The 20,385-nt window shown below is 44.1% G+C and overlaps 3 protein-coding genes across 3 annotated transcripts; all 3 read right to left on the minus strand.

Moving 5' to 3' along the window:
* Positions 1-340: 340 nt before the first annotated feature.
* On the minus strand, positions 341-2,858 carry LOC125381518 (putative ankyrin repeat protein RF_0381). The gene has a single exon (XM_048398198.1). The coding sequence runs from the start codon at positions 2,812-2,814 to the stop codon at positions 937-939; it is 1,878 nt and encodes a 625-aa protein (XP_048254155.1). The 5' UTR covers positions 2,815-2,858; the 3' UTR covers positions 341-936.
* A 4-nt stretch (positions 2,859-2,862) lies between these two features.
* Positions 2,863-4,863, minus strand: LOC125381599 (ankyrin-1-like). The gene has a single exon (XM_048398667.1). The coding sequence runs from the start codon at positions 4,861-4,863 to the stop codon at positions 2,863-2,865; it is 2,001 nt and encodes a 666-aa protein (XP_048254624.1).
* Positions 4,864-4,960: 97 nt separating this feature from the next.
* LOC125381517 (serine-rich adhesin for platelets-like) lies at positions 4,961-19,760 on the minus strand. Its single transcript, XM_048398197.1, has 4 exons — positions 19,416-19,760; positions 9,410-12,001; positions 8,263-8,286; positions 4,961-6,243 (listed from the first exon to the last, which is right to left on the minus strand). Exons 2-4 carry the CDS (start codon positions 11,895-11,897, stop codon positions 5,141-5,143), a joined length of 3,615 nt encoding a protein of 1,204 aa, XP_048254154.1. The 5' UTR covers positions 11,898-12,001; positions 19,416-19,760; the 3' UTR covers positions 4,961-5,140.
* Between the last annotated feature and the right edge of the window lie 625 nt (positions 19,761-20,385).

The following is a 20,385-nucleotide window of genomic DNA, read 5'->3' on the forward strand; positions in this document are numbered from 1 at the left end:
CAATTGGGCTCCTAGCTACTAAGATGACAGTACAACAATGGAGTACATGTACCTATGAAATAATTCTGATTTACATTAGTTGTAAACAACAAACTGTATGTAACATTGCCAGACACGATGCAGGGTACCTTTCGAAACTGCATGTAGATATTTATGAAGTAGAATTTATCCATCGCTAACAATATATTTCAGTTTTGAATCAATATTTGCCCTGACTTAAACGTCAGTGCCATTCCTGTGCTCTGAAAATAGGTTAACTGCCAATACTTGCATCACCTGCTTTCTCCAACATTAATCTACCACACTACGATATAAGTGACATACTGAATAAACACCAACATTCACTCAAAAGTGCTCATTTATGCTTTACAATCATATACATTTAGACAGTGGAATTTCTTCATAAATAATCAGTTGGGCCCTTTAAGCAGATACACCCTAGTTATCTTAAGATAGAACAACAACTTCCATAAATGAATAAATAAGTAAATAAGTACATGCATACATACATATATACATGTTTGAAACATACAGTTTGAAACATTTTACACCTAGATCGTTGTCATATATTAATAACAAACAATTACTTGCATCAAATTATGTATCTGTAGCTTATGACTAGGATTTATATGTAACGCTAAAATAGTTCATCAGACAGGAACTCGTTTTGGATGGTAATGTTTCCGTCTGCATGTGTCCGTCTGTCTGTCTGCCCCAATCCTCATCTACAGCACAGACAAGAGCTATGTCTGTTGTGACCCTGAATACTGGGGTTCGTGTCTTTCCGGGGAAGATTTTAACACTTTGAGTGATTGATGTGATAGTACTTGCTTCTTGTCACAGATGGATTTTCATTTATCACTGTGGCGTGCTGGAAATGTCTTGTTTAAATTTGGTAAACAATTTAAGTAATATTTCTTTCAGTTCATTTCCAGCTTAAAGAAAAGCATTCGTACCCTCATTATCTTGTATGCTAGTGTCAATGCCTTGCTGCACGAGAAACCTGAAACACTGGATATTATCTCGTTCTGCTGCATAATGGAGGGCGGTCATTCCTTGTTGATCTTGCATACCAATAGTGCCACCATTATCGATAAGCAGTGCCATGATATCCTGTTTGCCAGCCTCTGCAGCATGATGGAGGGCTGTCATGCCCCTCCTGTCTCTGATATTGACTTCACTGCCATGGTGTAAGAGTATATCGACAGTTGCTCTGCGCATGAAGTGAGATCCTAGCCCTGCTGCGTAGTGAAGGGCTGTTTTCCCCTGCTCATCTTGTTTGTTTGGGTCAATACCTTTCAGTAAAATATGCAGAACATTTTCAGCGAACCCTTTCATTGCAGCATAGTGAATGGCTGTCCTGCCACTATCGTCCTCTACACTGGGATTGGGCACTTTATCGATTAAAAGTTTCAAAATATCCATATTATATGACTCTGCAGCATAATGAAGTGCCACCTTTCCCTGACTATCACATTCGTTTGGGTCGAAGCCTTTCTCTAAGAGCAACATAACACTGTCAAATATCCCTTCCTGTGCAGCACAGTGAAGAGCTGTCCTGCCAGTGTTGTCTTTTACAGTCAGGTTAACATCCTTATCTAACAGCAATTTTACGCTACCACTGGAGTATCTCCTTACAGCATGATGGAGTGCCACCTGCCCTGCTTCATCTTGAGCATTTGGGTCAACACCTGTCAGTAAAAGAGCCTTAACACTGTCAGCTGTTCCGGACATTGCAGCATAGTGAAGGGCTGTCCTGCCACTTTGGTCCTCTACACTGGTGTTGGTCCCTTCATCGATCAACAGTTTCAAAACATCCCCCGCGATTCCCACTGCAGCATAGTGAAGAACCGTTCTGCCATTGTTGTCTTTTACAGCTATGTTATCACATTTTTCTAACAGCAGTTTAACACTACCACGAAAATCGCTGTTTGCAGCATAATGGAGAGCCACCTTCCCTGTTTTGTCTTTGATGCTTGGATCAACACCTTTCTCCAAGAGAAGTTGAACTGTCTCTTCAGATCCTGTCTCAGCAGCATAGTGAAGGGCTGTTCTACCTGTATCGTCTTTCAACGTGTGATCAATATCTTTTTGTAACGCCAGTTTAATCGCGTCTGCACCACATAAACGTGCTGCATAGTGAAGTATTGTCCTCCCTTGTCCATCTGTTACAGTTGGATCAACTCCTTGTTCCATCAGTAGTTGCCATACATCTTTTGACCGTGCATAGAACCACAATGTACGGCCCTCACAGTCACGTAAGTTAGGATCTGCCCCTTTATCGAAGAGTAACTTAATGCTCTGGACTGATGAACGTTCTGTAACAAATGCAAGTGTTGTCATGCCTTGTTGGTCTTGTATATTTGGGTCCACGCCTCTATTTAGGAGCATTCCTACATAATCGTTATTCACACGAATTGCAGCACAGTGGAGGGCTGTCCTCCCTTTATTATCAACCGTTCTTGAGTAATTGCCTTTATTTGTGTTCTCATTTTGTCCTTGTACACCTTGAGAGTCGCCATTTGCAAGCAGTAGTTTAACAATGCTATTATTCTTGCTGGTGTTCAACATAGTAACCGCCTTATGAAGCACAGTCATTCCGTCATTATCTTGAATCATGGGATCTATGCCTTCCTCTAAAAGCAATTCAACACACTTTTCCCTTTGATGTTCTACAGCAATGTGAAGAGCTGTCTGTCCTTTGTTATCTTGAACGTGTATATCGACGTCTTTCTCGAGGAGAAGAAGAATATTGAAGATGCAGTCATTATTTGAAGCATAATGTAATGCTGTTTTGCCCCCAAGATCTCGCATATTGGCATCACACCCTGCATCTAAGAGGCGTGAAGCAATTGGCCACGATTAAAACGTTGCTGCAAAATGGAGGGCGGTTTTCCCATTGGTTTCTTGTAAATTGAGATTTACCTTCTGTTGCAGTAACAACATTACTCTATCAATTTTCTGTGACATAACAGCATGGTGAAGTGGTGTCATCCCCAAAATATCTTGTGCTTCAATACCAGTTTCCTGTTCAGTTTCCTGTTTTAGAAGTAGTTTCATAATGCCAAGGACCATCTTCTCGTCCCTTGAAATGACTTCTTTTGCAGCATAGTGGAGTGCTGTCATACCCTGGTTATCTTTTATATTTAATGCAATACCTTTTTGAAGCAGTGCCAAAACACAGTCGATATTTGTATGTCTTGTAGCAAAGTGAAGTGCTGTTCGACCTTCAAGATCTTGCTGATGGATATCAAGATGTGCATTCAAAAGATGTGTTACAGTTTCTGAGATGTACTTATAGCTTTCACCTGTAGGTGCAGGAGATTGCATCGCCAAATTTCTGTTGGAGTTATCCTTGCAGTTAACACTTAGTCCTTGGTCTATTAGAAACGTAACAAGCTCCAGATCGCCTGTCTCTGCTGCTGATATAACAGCTGGAAACAGTGCTGTTCTTCCTTCATTGTCTGTTGTATGAAGAAGAGCACGTTTCACATTAAACAGATATTGAAGTTTTTCTACTCCACCAATGTGTGATGCTGCTGCTGCATGTGCAACTGTTTTCCCATCCGTGTCAACTGCATCAACGCTGGCTCCAATTTCACATAAAAATTGGACCATATCCACGTCAGCATGTCTGCAAGCAGCATGAAGTAACGTCTCCTTGCATCCAACATACGAAGGTTGCAATATCTCAAATGAGATTTGAAAAACTGACCGAGAGTACTTGTGGTATTTTTCCATATCCATATTGACATCAACGCCTCTACTACACAATAACCTCAACAATCCCATGTCCCCAAAAGCAACTGCCTTAGGAACAAGCATGTTGCGTTCTTCATCTTTCATATGTTTATTTGACTTCAGTATATTTTTTATAATATCTATGTTTGTGCCTGAGGATGTTTGTATTAGCAACAGTGGTGTCTGTCCATTATTGTCACGCATAGCAACAGATGATCTTTGTTCTATCAGCAGTTTTACACATTCTGTATGATTGTGTGACACCGCCAAGTGTAATGGAGTCTGGCCAATGCTGTCCTTGGACATAACAGGATGACCCAACTTCAGCAACATCTCAACACACTTTGTGTTTCCATGTTTGGCTGAAATGTGAAGCAAGGACCCATTGCTTTCCTTACTTGGATTTATGAATGGATCTCTGTTAAGTTCTAACAGTGATTCCAAACAATCTGCCCCACCATATGCCGCAGCCTGATCAAATGGACCTCCATAATCTGGTTGTATGCACTGTGTAATACGTGAGGTATTCAATGCAACTTTAACAGTCTTGATGAATTCAAGAATCAGTTTCAGAGCTGATGCATCAGAGTGTGCCGATGCTAACCAGCACAGATAACCAGTATCATTGGCATGATAATTGTTCAGTAGAAGCTTCATTATCTTTGTCAAGTTGTCCATGTCGTATGGTTTGAACACAGGATAAGGGTTTGTTGTCTGCAGCTCACACAATAAAGCTTTCAAAGAATCTTCAAATATGATGTTGTTTTTTCTCTCGTGCTTCAGTTTATCTGTTAGCAGTTTCACAACGGTATAGTTCCCATTTAGTACTGCCAATGAAAATGGTGTCCAGTTGAACATATGCACAAGACCCGCGTTAGCCTTGGCCCACTGTGCTTGTATCTTTTCAACGTCATCCCAAATGTTGGTAAACAGTCTTTCAGTGGTGTTTGTGTCGATGCCTCTTGAAACACAAAGGGCGCTGAAGCAGCTCCCATTTGGTTTAACTCCTTGGGCTAAAAGTGTCTCTATGAGTAGGTTACTCCCTACATAGATAGCACAGGGCAAACAATCCTGCAACACATCGGTGGAAAGGCTGCACTTTTCTAATAGGGTGGAGAACATGAACGAATGTTTGTTAAGAACGAAAAGCTCCAACAACGTTTTGACTTCTAAATTCTGTGTGTAAAGATAATGAGATGCAGGAGCAAATATGATCACTTCCCTTGACTTTTCAAATTTATGAGAAACTATATCCCCAACATTTTGTTGTGAAAACCATCTATCTACTACGTGATTTACAAATGTTTCATTTCGAAGAGATGGGTGTTTCAAAATGGTGACCACTTCTTCACTGACCATCAATTGAATTATTCGATCGGCAAATGCTTCATAATGGTCCTCATTCAAGAACACTAGGTTTTCTTCTATTCTCACTCTCCCTTTCTGATGTTCTGACAAATTCTACAAGTATGTTAGCGGGACACAAATGAATGTAAATGTCAGGATACACTTGTGATATGTTTATGAAAACTGCGTCGAATATTGACTGGTGCTGGAAAACATATCCCTTTTCAGTGTGCCAAAGGTATGAACCACAAAGTGAATCAGCCTTCTGTTTGATCTCATACAGACTTCGATTGTTAGGAATCTTTGAGCATAACTTTGTCAAGTCATCTAACATTTTTTTAAACTCTTGTGGACTTTTGTGAGGTTGAAGATTCTTGGTATCAAGATATCCTTTGCCAAACAACACAATCAATAGAACAAGATAGCCAAGCCCATCACTTTCTTGCAAGCAGCGTACTTCCTCCAGCACATATTCGTTTGGTTTTTGGAAGAATCTGACCCTTTGAGCCTGGGCTTCCTTACTTCCTGCGAAATATCGACAACATTGAGGGAATCCAAGTGTTGTCTTTAACTGTACTATTTCATTTATCTCATGTTTAGTAAACTTCACTTTTGTTTCACAAATGCTTTTCAGCAACATCATCTTTTCCCTAGGTCGGAGTGTCAACTCATCTTCATCTAAGGTAAGATAGAACATATGACGAGTGAGTTTGTATTTGTTCAGTCGGGCCTGACATTGGTGACTAATGTCTGGCCGAGATGCAAGCACCAGCATTACATGGCCAGATTCAACAGAAGGATGCATGACATCAAACACTCCAGTCCATTCATCAAAGCGAGACTCAACAAAATTCGTTGATCCGAAAATGTCATCTATCATGACAACATACCTATTCGCTGGTTTTCCAGATTCTTCATCATTTTGTTTCTGAGGGATATCTCTCCACTGTTCTGCCGATGTCAACACTACGGGTTTCCTGTCTGTTAGCCTTGAGACGTCAGCAAGAAGTTTTAACCCTAATCTAGATTTCCCAGAGCCAGGTCGTCCTTTCATAAATATGGCACCACGCTGCTGTAGATGTTTTAAGGCCATCCTCTCGCCATACGTTGATACATACACTGTGTCATGCTGTCCTATCATTGCCTGTGTTGTTTCTGGAAAAAGAATATAGATCACTCTAATTCATGTACAGTTAAAGCCCAGCGTATCTGGCGCATATGTTTGGAAATGAAGCCTTCTTAAGACATTCATCCGGACACTAGTCTATTGTTATACATGACCAGATCATTTTCATTAAGAGGACAGGTATGGCAATCAACTAAGATGAATAAATGTCACTTACATGGTGTTATCAGTTTAAGTATTGTGTAATTACGTTGTGTTTCTGGCACACTTCAAACAGTTATCCTATCCTACCTCATAAGAAATAGTTTGAACAAACATTTTGGTCTTTTCCAATAAACTTATTACAACAATTACAAAATATGGTAATAACATCACAGGGCAAAATACACTTATCGATGTCTTTACAACATTGCAATGACATCGGTAATGCACATGCCATAAGGCCGAGTGGAGGAGACAAAATAAAAAATTCTGTATCTTTGGCCAGTCAGGTTCCCACGTGTAATGATAGGCTTTGTTGTCCGCTGACCACAAATACTGCACCATACCATGACGCCGCCTCTACCATAAGGGTGTTCATCTATGATGTAGTTAGGTGCCAGTGGCTCTCTCCTACGTCAATAAACGTGGACTAGGCCACCATTTGGGAACAAGTAAAATTGACTGTCGTCTGTGAACAGTACCCTTTCCCAATCACGCCGCTGCATCGACTTACAGTCCTTGCCTGTTCGTCTGGCGATGGGGTGTCCAAATGCCGTCGCCGTCAATTATCGATTCCGCAGGTGGATTGTCCAGATGTAGCGATCTTCAACTGGCGTTGTGACCCTTGGTCGAGGCTCACACAAGAGGAACGTGACTGAGCTATTGGTATGGCCGATATGAGGGCCTCTTAACAGCAGATTGCAACAACCTTGAGCTGCAGTCAAACCAGTATCTACAAGTTGTTGAGCCGTTATCAGCAAACAGGCCAGACATAAGACCACTCAAGATCGGTATCGTTGTCTGATAACGTTGTAGTTTAACTCAGATAAATCTTAATTGACAAGTGATAAGCTTCTTTTGCCCAGTGGTTTAGTTTTCCAGGATAGTGTCTTTGTGAGGGGTAACTCAAGTCAGTTTCAAATTCCGGTAGTAGATGTATTTAGACGATTTTACAACAACTGTTGTCTCCTGATAAAGAGGGGAGTGGGTGAATGATTCCTGGAGCTGTAGTCAGAAACATTCTCAAACTATCCTTAAAAATACTCTTAACCCTCTAAGACTATTGCTTAATGCTACACCCAGAAGTGTAGTTATCTTTATTTGATTGTGAATCATGCTCATGATAGAGTCGGAATCGTGATACCCTGAGAGATTTATTTTGAATGTAGAACGTTTCTTGTTGCTTTTATTGTAACAGCTGTGAGATGACTGTTAGTTTGGACATTTCTTGTAACCAGGGGGAACCTGTGCTATATTTAAAACTTCGAGTGCTGTTCAGGCTGAGATTAGGATTTGGTATCATCATTTGTTTCTTCATTCACATGTAACTTTTAATTCTGAGGATGTTTATAACTACGGCCCCTGGACATGGTACATTGATCATTCTATGATATTACAATATTAAGGTTGTGTTAATTGATTTTGGCTTTGACATTAGCAATATCCCAATTGCGTGGATCGATGCTCATGATACCAATCACTGGATTGTCTGGTCCAGACTCGATTATTCACAAACCGCCGTCATATAGCTGGAATATTGCTGAGTGTGGCGTTAAACAACAAACAAACCAAAACAAAAACACTTTACATTTCTGAGAAAATACTTTCAAAATCCTCTGCTCAAATTAGCATAGAGATTCAATCTTATGACCGTTGGTTCGAATCCGAGATTCGCCACCGACATAAGTCTTGGTTTGTCAGCACTATAACCAGGTTCAACTGTTTTTCAAAGTGGTAAATGTCTAGGATCTACATTACTTTGGCTAACTTGACACACGGTGAAAAAAAATACTGTCACGGAAAGTGGCGTTAGACTCAACTCACTCACACACTTTGAAACTACTCACCACAGATGTTCTTAAAACGTTGACCTGGAAGCAAATGAAAAAATTAAATATTACAGACAAATGAGATGTGTTGAGATGTGAAACGTATTTGTGAATTAAGCATTCTATATGTAAATATGTAAAATTCTAAAGACAAATCATGACTAGATGTATTGTTACGTATTTGTAATAAAGCATTTAACGAAACAAATATTGATGTTATGTCAATGCTGAAATACTAGTACTTGTTAAATGGAACTAGACTTCAATCAGTTTGTACTTGTAGTCCCGGCAAGTTATTTCAAACACAGAAATCCTGCAATACATATCGTATATTAAACAGAGGTAGTCTCTCGATTTCACATATGACATTAATCAAAACCTCCAGATAAAGAATTGACATTTAAGTCAAATGAGGTTATGCTACAGGGCATAAAACCCTATTTCAATGCACGCCTTTTAAGTTGTGTTTTTGTATGGTTTGAGCAAACGGTAATGCGGGTTAATACAAATAATTGCCAAAAATATAACTTTTGTCCTTTGAGCACATGTATGTCTGATAACAAAATGAATACATCTCCCCGAGGCAAGTGAGTTAACTGACTATAAAAGTCCAGTTTCAACCTTGCCGAACTAGGCTGGTATTATGGAGTTACATTTTGGCTGGACTAACGAGTCTATGCATAGTCCAATCAAAATCGTGCACCGAAATCGAAATCTGGTTTGTAAAGTGTCATGCAGATTTCGGTCGACTGCAGGAAAGCATGTGCACCGCTAAATCCTTGTCACCAGATATTTTCTAAATCTTTTCATGCTTTTAATCAAGGTGCTCACGTGGTTTAATGCACTTCGCAATGTAAGACTCGTTTTATCACAATATAGATGTTGATTATTAATCAGACCGTCTTGACTGGGCGCCACCGTTTTGTTTAAAGCAAATGCAAGTAATACGAGAGGTTGAATCTGATTGGTCAATAGGAGAGGCATAGAAAGGACATAACTCGTAATAGCCACTGCTGGCGCTACGATCGAGCCGAGGAATTCCAGCCCAGTTCGGCAAGGATGGAAACTGGACTTTTAAAGTCAGTTAACTCTCTTTCCTTCCATGAATATGACTTCAGAAATACTACAATAACTTATATCGACTGCAGAAGCATTATCTTCCCACCTATTGCTTCCTGATTTTCTGATGGCACAGGCTGACGCCTCGGTTTTTTCTCTGGTGTTGTTTGGCTAGATGATGGAGCTTTTATGAATGAAAGGCCTTCAGTCGTCAGTGAAGCTCCCTCCTTTGTTTCAGTGATAGGTGATGTCTGAAAACCTGGAACATGTTTCCTTGAAGCATGGAGAGACGGCACCTGTGAGTTTGCTAACGTGTTTGATATTGGAAGATTGGTATTAGTGAGACATCGTTCTCTGGGCTGTTGATTTGGTTGTATGACCTTTAAAGCAGAAGACCCAGTGTCTCTATAACTATTTTCTCCAATTTCAATGACTGCTTGGCGGGAAGAGGCTTGATCGTCAGAAGACAGATTTGCACTACGGACAGTGTGATCTCTTCTCTCGATCTCGGCTAATTTAACCATTCCTCTGTTCAAGTTATCAGTTCCACCAGTCAGGCTGTCTGTTGACCTGTCCAGGTTATCACTTTCACCAGTTAGGTTGTCTGATATTCTGTCCATGGTATCACTTTCACCAGTCAGGTTGTCTGTTGTTCTGTCCATGGTATCAGTTCCGCAAGTCAGGCTGTCTGTTGACCTGTCCAGGTTATCACTTTCACCAGTCAGGTTGTCTGATATTCTGTCCATAGTATCACTTTCACTAGTCAGGTTGTCTGATATTCTGTCCATGGTATCACTTTCACCAGTCAGGTTGTCTGTTGTTCTGTCCATGGTATCACTTTCACCAGTCAGGCTGTCTGTTGTTCTGTCTATGGTATCACTTTCACCAGTCAGGTTGTCTGTTGTTCTGTCCATGGTATCACTTTCACCAGTCAGGTTGTCTGTTGTTCTGTCTATGGTATCACTTTCACCAGTCAGGCTGTCTGTTGACCTGTCCAGGTTATCACTTTCACCAGTCAGGTTGTCTGATATTCTGTCCATGGTATCACTTTCACCATGCAGGTTATCTGATGTTCTGTCCATGGTATCACTTTCACCAGTCAGGCTGTCTGTTGTTCTGCCTATGGTATCACTTTCACCAGTCAGGTTGTCTGTTGTTCTGTCCATGGTATCACTTTCACAATGCAGGTTGTCTGTTGTTCTGTCCATGGTATCACTTTCACCAGTCAGGCTGTCTGATGTTCTGTCCATGGTATCACTTTCACCAGTCAGGCTGTCTGTTGTTGTGTCCAGGTTATAACTTTCACCAGTCAGGTTATCTGTTGTTCTGTCCATGGTATCACTTTCACCAGTCAGGTTGTCTGTTGTTCTGTCTATGGTATCACTTTCACCAGTCAGGGTATCTGTTGTTCTGTCCATGGTATCACTTTCACCAGTCAGGTTGTCTGATGTTCTGTCCATGGTATCACTTTCACCAGTCAGGTTATCTGATGTTCTGTCCATGGTATCACTTTCACCAGTCAGGTTATCTGATGTTCTGTCCAGGTTATCACTTTCACCAGTCAGGTTGTCTGATGTTCTGTCCATGGTATCACTTTCACCATGCAGGTTGTCTGTTGTTCTGTCAATGGTATCACTTTCACCAGTCAGGTTGTTTGATATTCTCTCCAGGTTATCACTTTCACCAGTCAGGTTGTCTGTTGTTCTGTCCATGGTATCACTTTCACCAGTCAGGTTGTCTGTTGTTCTGTCAATGGTATCACTTTCACCAGTCAAGTTATCTGTTGTTCTGTCCATGGTATCACTTTCACCAGTCAGGTTCTCTGTTGTTCTGTCCATGGTATCACTTTCACCAGTCAGGTTGTCTGTTGTTGTGTCCAGGTTATCACTTTCCCCAGTCAGGGTATCTGTTGTTCTGTCCATGGTATCACTTTCACCAGTCAGGGTATCTGTTGTTATGTCCATGGTATCACTTTCACCAGTCAGGCTGTCTGTTGTTCTGTCCATGGTATCACTTTCAACAGTCAGGTTGTCTGTTGTTCTGTCCATGGCATCACTTTCACCAGTCAGGGTATCTGTTGTTCTGTCCATGGTATCACTTTCACCAGTCAGGGTATCCGTTGTTCTGTCCATGGTATCACTTTCACCAGTAAGGCTGTCTGTTGTTCTGTCCATGGTATCACTTTCAACAGTCAGGTTGTCTGATGTTCTGTCCATGGCATCACTTTCACCAGTCAGGGTATCTGTTGTTCTGTCCACTTTATGACTTTCATCAGGCCTACGGTGCTGGTCATTAGAGATACAGTTTTCTGTGACATTGACATGTGGTATAAAAGGTGGCAAGGCATCTGTAAGGACACTGTGAGCTCCACAGAGGACAGCTGGTAGCACAAATTGTATAACTCGTCTCAATGTTGACGGCTGTGTTCCCTGCAGTTGAGCACCTGTTTCTCCAGTACCAGGACATGGAGGCCGGATCACTCCTTGATGCGGGTGCTCATCCGCAGGATCATCCTCATTATATCTCCCTTCAGTCGTGGATCGTGTCAGGGGTTCAGGTCTCTCTTCCTTATTTGTGTCACCTGAAGAGTCCATTGTTCTACGTTGTCTTCTGTCAGTGGCTAGTTCTACTCTCTTTGACACACACTCCCAATTGTTCAGCCAGCCACTGCACCCTGACTTTACAGTTGTCGTCAGTTCTGAAGTAAATAAAACGGACATCATCATCATCATCATCATCATCACCATCATCCCCATCATCATCGTCATCACCATCCTCATCATCATAATTTCTTTTGGCATTATTATGCAATTGTATTAAGATATAAAAATATATGTACAGCTATATATTTCACAGGCTGCTGTTTGATGCATTCATTTGATTACCTGATCTTATCAGAAAATGTTTTGAAAAGCACTGTTTTCTCCGAGGATCAAAACAGTATTGGTATTGCAATACCAATTCAAGTGATATTCCCCCCTTCCACAAATTAATCTATTGTTGTTGTTTCCACCCTACTGAAGATATGTACATATAAAAATATATTCCTATGTTTAATATTTCCATTGATATATGTGTACTTCAATTATTGATATATTCATAATGTACAATTCGTAGGGGGCACGGGTGACCCAGTCGTCTAAGGCACCGCTATTCGCTTTGCAGAGTTGGTCCCTTGGGCATGCCAGAAACCTATGATTGTGGGTTCGAATCCCGGTTCGCCCCGATTATGTTTCTAGGTTTGTCAGCACCATACCCGTGTTCGTGGGTTTCACCGAAGTGGTAAACGGCTGAGATCTGTATCACTTCGGGCTGTCCTCCGACGTAAAGCTGGCACGCCGTGATATAACTGGTATAATGTTAAAAGCGGCGTTATATCCAACTCACTCACTCACTCATGCCCCAACGATTGGTCAACCTCCAAATGTCACCCGTAAGTAAGGGTCAATTGCAATGACCCGTAGGTTGACGATTATAAGATAGGCCTGATGTGTATACCCACATCATTTCAGAACCCGCAACCAGAAGTTATTTGCATTAATCGATTTATGATGTTGGTTTCAGTATATAGATTTTATTTATCGAGATATATATTCGATGTTCAGTAACTACTGTATATATTATGAAACTTTAAATGGATACTGGGGTGGTCGGGTAGCCTAGTGGGTAAGGCGTTCGCTCGTCACGCCGAAGACCTGGGTTCGATTCCCGACATGGGTACAATGTGTGAAGCCCATTTCTGGTGTCCCCCGCCGTGATATTGCTGTGCCCTCTTCTGTGGGTGACATGCTGGACTCCCATCTCCAAGTATAGTCGGAAGACACGATTGTCTGTACAGTGCCCTCACCCGTCTCTTGCCACTCTCGGGCCTCCAGATCCATGAGAATTCACACCTCTTCACCAGTACTGGAAAGTTCCTGGTCCCAATTTTCCGAGGACTCCGGTTTTGAGGCTGTTTCCAAGGGTTTTGGAATGGCTCTGGATGCCACGGGCTGTAGGAAAGTCCGGAACGCGTCAACCTGGGATGGGGTGAGTGCATTCATGAGCAATGCCAGCACCCTCCAGTACATTAGACAAGCTGGTGAATTTATGGGGTGTAGGCTGAGGCGTGGAGGGTGTGACCACCCCTCCCTCCTAATTAGGTGTGTAGACAACAGAGCCTGTTTGAGGGTTTCAAAGCTAATCTCCTGATCTGGTCCCCAGTTGAAGGGCTTCTTCCCAGTGATTGAATACAGAGGGGCCGCTACCTTGGCATAACCCTTGATAAAGTTTCTGTGGTAGTTCGCAAATCCCAGGAAGCTCTCTGTTTCCTTTGTCGTCTTAGGGGCTGGCCATTCCACGACTACTCCCAGACTAGCGTTGTTCACCTCCACTCCATCACGACTGACGGTTCTCCCTAGAAACTCTATTTTCTGCTGGAAGAGTTCGCACTTCTTTGGCTTTAGTTTTAGGCGGTTATTCTCGGAATCGTCTCGAAACAGTCCGTAGATTCTCAAAGTGCTGAGGGATGGTGATGCCATTTACCACTGTGTCATCTTAGAATGCTAGGACCATGTCCCAACTCAACCATCCATGTATAAGTGACATCACCCGGGCATAGGTGGCTGGAGCGTTGCACAATCCGAAACCAATCCTTATGTGATCGTAGAGGCCGTATTTCGTGACAAATGCGGTTTTCCTCCTGTCTTCCTCTTTAATCCTGACTTGCCAGTAGGCAGAGTTGGCAAGTAATTTCGAAAACCAAGTGCTGTTTGCTAATGTGTCGAGGCACTCGTCGATCAAGGGCAGAGGGAAGACGTCTTTCGAGTCCTGGCATTAAGCGAGCGAAAATCTATGCACCAGCGCACACCTCCACATTTCTTGCGGATTAACACTGGCGCCGAGGCCCACTCCGAGCTTGAAGGCTGGATGACGCCTCCCTTCAGCATCTTCTTGAGATGTTCCTCCTCTTCTTCTGCGAAACCGAGATGTGTGCGTCTCAACCGCTTGGCATCCCCGGTGTCTATGGAATGTTTTATGGCTGAGAAGTCACCCCGGTCAAGCTCGTCCCGGGCGAACACGTCATGGAATTCAATCAGAAGTTCTGCCAACTGGCGCCTATCGTCATCCTCCAAATGAACCTTGGAACGTTCAAATAAGTCTGTCAAATGAGGTGGGACCACTGGCATCCCCATCTCTTCCACTGGATCCGCTATCCCTGTGACTCTGCACTGATACGGACTCTTATCCATTCTACACCTTGTCATTGTTGTCTCATATTCCAGCACAATAACCTCAGCTTCAGACGCTACACCCACTTGACCGTGGAAGAACTTAATGTGTCTATCAGAGGTGTTGATGAGGCACACAACTGACTCTGCTCCCCCCTGGTGTATGGTCCGAGGCATCAGGTCGTGTGCCAGGACTCCCAGGACAGGCTCCACCATGTATTGTTCTATTTTTTTATCCAATCGTCCCGTGATGATAATTGGGACATTTCCCCCGATGGTGATGTTTTGATACTCGAAACTGATATTAGTGCAGTTGTTCATCAGGAAGTCTGTTCCCAAGATTAGCGAGTCTCCGATTGGGGCTACCAAGACTTCTTGCCTATACGTCCTGCCGTGAATTCGCAGCCTGGCGGGCTCTGTTACCCATCCTCTCATCCTCAGGTCTCTCCCTGCATTGTTTACCATGACCTCCTGCACTAGGACTGGTTTGTCTGATAGCCCATCAAAGAAAGTATCCGCAATAAGGGTTACATCAGCCGCACTGTCCACTATTCCCACTGTGTTCACACCTTGAAAATCCACTTTGATCGTGTAGGAGGCGCCTTGGTTAAGGGCATGGATTGTAATCATTGGAAGCCCTGTCTCTATGTCAATCTCTCTGCCTTTGCTAAGTCTGGGTGATTCTCCTGGCTTCAATTGTACCGGCTCACTGTGTGAGTCTTGGCTGGTTCTTGCCGGCTTGTGCTCTTTGTCCGGTGATTTGTGCATCAGAGGCACCGGCTTGTTTGCTGTTGGCGGCGGCCAGGGAAGTGGTCTGTCCCTGTCGAATGTCCTATGAGGCAGTGTGGAGACTCTGTTTGTTCCCCTCGGTGTGTCATGAACCAGTGACACCGTCTCCATTGCTATGTCTGGTGGCCATGGAGGTGGTCTGTCCCTGTCGAATGTCCAATGAGGCATTGTAGATAAGCTGCTGGTTCTCACCGGCTTAAGTTCCCCATCCGGTATGTCATGAACCAGCAGCGCCGGCTCTATTGTTGTGTCTGGTGGCCATGGAGGTGGTCCCTTGGTGTCTGGTCGACCTGCGTGAGATGTGGGGGAGGGATTCTGGCCTGTCCGCCCTCCCCGTACATGATTTAAGTCACGCCCCCAGACGGCTCTACAAAGGACACCTTTCTCTGCTCGCTGGGGCTCTTGCGGGGACAATCTGCCTTGAAATGCCCCTCAACTCCACAGATAAAGCATCCCTTAGTGCGTCCGCTTGGGCTCGGAGACCTTTGACGTCCTCTACTGTTCACATTCTCCGCCAGCTTCGTGACCATAGTCTTGATTTCCTCCATAGAAGTCCTGATCTCTTTTATAGAGGTCCTGGTTTCATTCATAAAGGTCCTGGTTTCCTCTGCAAACAGGGTGAGGCTACTGACTTTCTGTTCCACAGCTTCCAGTCTCCCTGTTATCTCTGTGCCAGAATCACCAGAACTACCCGATGACTTGGGACTCAAGGCTTGAACCACCTTCACCCGTGTTTCTGGTAGTAGTGATGTGTCTGTAGCGACCTGTCGTATCTCCCGACGGGCCCTTCCATACACTGCCTGTGTATTATGCTGGTATTGGCGTAAGCTTGCAATGGCGACCTCCAGGGTCCCTGGTTTCATGTTAGAGATGAATTGTCCAGCCTCCTTGTTTTCGCATCCTTGGCAGAGACGCATTATCACCTGATGATCGATGAACTGGTCTGGACAATCCCTGAAAGCTACCACAGCCGTGGCCAATAATCACTGTGCCCAGTCTTCTAATGTCTCTCCCCCCTCTTGCCTCATGGTAGGGAATCGTATCTGTGCCGTCTCCGAAAGTTCACTGCGTTCAAACCGTTTTTGTAGTTTAAACACCATATCCTCAAAGGACAAGTCCGGGTCCCGGTCCAGGCACATAGTAATATAGTCACTTGCCACGTCTCGCATCACTAACGTGAGTTGATCTTTTTTCTCCTGTTCCCAACAACCCTCTCTGCGGGCCAATGTTTGGAATTTGAGGTAAAAACCTGACCAACCAGATCTTCCGTCATATGTTAGGTTAGGGGTACTATGGCGTTGGGGCTGGTCTCTTGCTCCTTCCCGTCGTTCGGGGCCTCTGCGAACTGGACCTCTATTCACGCCCCTATCCCATCTAACTCCATCACCCTTGCGGCTAGGTTCTCGATGGTCCTCTCGCTCATCCACGTCACTTTCCTCTGCTTGATACCTATCCACGGTGGCCCGGTCCTGGTCGCCCCGACCATCCGAATCTCTTCTATCGGGGCCTCTTCTGTTAAGTCCTCTGTCCCGCGTGGTCTTCTCACTATCAGTTGGTTCCTGCTTGACCACCTTGGGATCCGGTGCGCCTTGTGGTCAGTTGCTGATTGGTAGCTGTTCACTTGCTTGGGCAAAGGGTAATCCCAAGTGGATGGATTCACACCATGTGCATCCAAGCTCGCCGGGAGTTAGAGGGTGAGCTGTGGCCCCAATTGGCTCCCTTGTTTGGGGTCCCTTTGTGCTGGTACAGGCTTGAGTTCCCATACTCGCCAGAACTGTCCGATTGAAACTGGGGAGTACCTCCCTGTGGCGATCCTCGAGCATGTTTCCGGTTCTGCTCCGTGGTCAGATAATCCACACTCTGCAACAATAGCTTGTGTTGTGTGTCCTTGACTAGCGCCCCCTGTCCACCCCCTACAGTGCTGTAAGTCGAGAGCGCAGGTGGCGGCAATCTTTAGTCCTGTTCCCTCGGCACCGGTGGGATCGGCGTTACAGGCTCATTTTTTACTTGCGGTGCTTTCCCGGGAGAAACCGCCTCCCCACTATACTCGCTCCCCTGTGCTCTTAAAGAAGGGTGGTACTGTCTTTGTGGGCTGTCGTCCAACCTCGGTTCCGGGTGAACCCGTGGTCCCCTTTGGATACTGGTAACTATTTCCCGCGACGGATTCATAAGTGCCGGCCTGTCTTGCTGCAGGCCCGAGTTACTCTTGCCCGGGTTTTGTAGTGTGGGAGCCAAATTAGCCAACGCCTTGACTATCTGCAAGCTAGTTTCAGCCTGGGCTGCCAGCATCTCTGATAGTCTCCTTTCCTGAGCCTCTGCCATGTTTTTCTGATGGTCCAACAGTCTCACCATAACTTCCCAACCCCTCGGATGTGTCTGGGTCTGTGCCATTCCCCCTTCGGCCTGGTCATCTGCACCCTCCTGCATCCAGTCGTATGGATTTGTCTCCAGCTGTTGCACATGCTGATCCTCCATCCTCTCGGTATGGTTCCTTCGCCTGTTGCCATGGTCGGGGTTTATGGCAAAGTCTAACTGGCTCACCACCTCGTCACTGTCATCAAATCCCTCTAAACTGCGGACATCATCCAGGATGAGATTGCCCACCACACTTCTCCGGTCTATGATCCTCTGCGCCAGTCCTATATCAATCCCTTGGATTTCACATAGTTGAAACCAAGTGGCATAATTGACTCTCATTCCCTTTTCCTCCATCTTCCAACAGTGTGTAGAATACTTTGGAAAAACACACCGAGCAATGAACAATAATACAATATATCCAGACAACTATTTGCCCTGAATCCTAATGAAAATAACAATACTATTCCTACTTCCCCTTACACTAAACACCTACGCTATTTGTTATGACATACCAACTCACGAACTTATACGTCCGTGACGAAAGTGGGTGACACTCTCGAGGCAAAGTCAACAAACATCCGTAACGAGCTGTCACCAATTGTCAAACACAACTACGCATGTGAAAGGGTCAAAATTGATATAAGAACATGAATTTCTGATACGCTACTGTTCCCTAATTATTAATTATTGTGCACAGCCACGAAAACGGACGTACTTGATCAACGCACGCTGATTTCCACGTGCGTTGAACTATAAATTTACCAGCCGATACGGAACAGGCTGTGAAAAGAAATTACTACTACAATGTCGCACGGTACTAACCGGGCGAAAAATGTTTCCACTCGTCGCAAAATGCTAAAGTTTCATTCAACTTTAGCCAAATATCCCTCTTGTCCCTGTAGCCAAGAGACCCGTGAAGATTCCGGGGTAGAATAGGTCTTCAGCAACCCATGCTTGTCTTAAAAGGCGACTATGCTTGTCGTAAAAGGCGACTAACGGGATCGGGTGGTCAGGCTCGCTGACTTGGTTGATGCATGTCCTTGATCCTAACAGCGTGGATCGATGCTCATGTTGTCAATCACTGGATTGTCTGGTCCAGACTCGATTATTTACAGACCGCCGTTATATAGCTGGAATATTGCTGAGTGCGGCGTTAAACAACAAACCAACCAACCAACTGTAGCCAAGAAAAGCAAGATGGCGACGGCGTGGCGGCAATGTCGAGCAGTCGACGAATTCGGAAAAAAATATTTTCCCTAAAAATTCGATGTGTTCACAGCGCCACTGTTGTGAAAACGATATCTCGGTTTCACAAACCTTGTTTTCTACTCACGTACAAGGGCTGTCAGTTACTCAAGTCAGTATCTAAGTCAATACTGCATTGAGCTGGGTTCTCGACCTGGTTTACTCACAACGATGGCTGACAACTCACTGAATCTGGGGTCTCCCGCGGTCAGCCACGGAACGACCAACTCGAACCTTTCCGAAGACCTCCGGAAACCTACGATCACTACAATACCCTTGATTTAATTTCATTTTCCTGCTGAACTTCGCCATTCTGTAAGACGGCACCCAACAAACATAATTAGTACTGCCACACTGTTACACTGTCCTTATCAAGTTTCGTTTTCACAATCATATTTTACACCGGGACTGCGTTTATATCAGACTACACACTGTCCTATTTAATCCCAAATGCAAGCCGACGTGGAGTTGTGATCATGTGATAATTACAAATAAGTATAATCCACTTACAGTCAAGTCTCGTTAATCCGACACTCGTCAATCCGACAATCGGGTTTATCCGCCACGACTGTCGGGAACCGAGTGGATCAGTGCCATCTTGACCCGTTATTCCGACAGTCTCGCACTCAGACTCCGACACACCTAATTTGCAACGAATTACCGAAGTCACTCATTAATCAGTCTCGTTAATCCGACACAGTGATCAGCGTACTCCGTGGTCATCTGCCCGCGAGTACACAGCCCGTGTTTTGTCTATTGCGTATGGTGAGCCCCGAGTCAATACGACCAGGAAGTAATATCTGTCGAAGTAGAAAGGGGTGCATGTCACGCGGTAGTCGCAGCCTGTTGCTATCAGTAACCACACTGTACAACCGGCATGCAGCTGGGACAAAACTGTGCTAAATATATAGCTGTGGGTCTGCACCAGCACTGCGGAGAACGGCCCGATCTCGTTCAAAAAGGCGTTGAGTGCATATGCGACAGCGAGAGCCTCTGAATGTCTCCTCATAAGCCACTTACGTCCTTACTATCACGTATACTGTTGACACAAGTCGGAAGAAAAACGTACATTACTGATATACTCCATATCCAGTTTTTTAGCGTATGTGTTTGTTTGTTCGTTTTTTTGTATGTTGTTTAACGCCGCACTCAACAATATTCCAGCTATATGACGGCGGGCTGTAAGTAATCGAGTCTGGACTTGCTTGCACACAGGTATGAAATGTACGAATGTTATCAGTTTAAAACATGAATGCGTGTTAGTTTGTAAGCCGTTTTAACTTCCGCATTTACCTTTTCCCCAAAGTTTTATTGCGCATTTGGGCCCCACTGCGGATGTGATATATGTCAAGAATTAATATTTAAACATGTTTATGATGCCTTGCAGTTCAACTCTACTGTTAGCAATAAGTCAGTTTTCTGTAAATATTGGTTGCAACAGGATGTGAAAAAACGATCATATTTTTATATTCAGTAATAA

The sequence above is a fragment of the Haliotis rufescens genome, unplaced genomic scaffold, assembly GCF_023055435.1.
Source record: "Haliotis rufescens isolate VD_foot unplaced genomic scaffold, xgHalRufe1.0.p SCAF_18, whole genome shotgun sequence".
Taxonomy (NCBI): domain Eukaryota; kingdom Metazoa; phylum Mollusca; class Gastropoda; order Lepetellida; family Haliotidae; genus Haliotis; species Haliotis rufescens.

Excerpts from the sequence above, each read along its gene's own strand:
- LOC125381518 (XM_048398198.1), bottom strand. The coding sequence starts at position 2,814 with ATGCGAGATCTTGGGGGCAAAACAGCATTACATTATGCTTCAAATAAT.
- LOC125381599 (XM_048398667.1), bottom strand. The coding sequence starts at position 4,863 with ATGTTCTCCACCCTATTAGAAAAGTGCAGCCTTTCCACCGATGTGTTG.
- LOC125381517 (XM_048398197.1), bottom strand. The coding sequence starts at position 11,897 with ATGGACTCTTCAGGTGACACAAATAAGGAAGAGAGACCTGAACCCCTG. Across the intron at positions 8,287-9,409 it reads AGAAAATCAGGAAGCAATAG|GTCAACGTTTTAAGAACATC; the intron begins GTGGGAAGATAA and ends ATTTGCTTCCAG. Across the intron at positions 6,244-8,262 it reads ACGTTTTAAGAACATCTGTG|AAACAACACAGGCAATGATA; the intron begins GTGAGTAGTTTC and ends TTCTTTTTCCAG.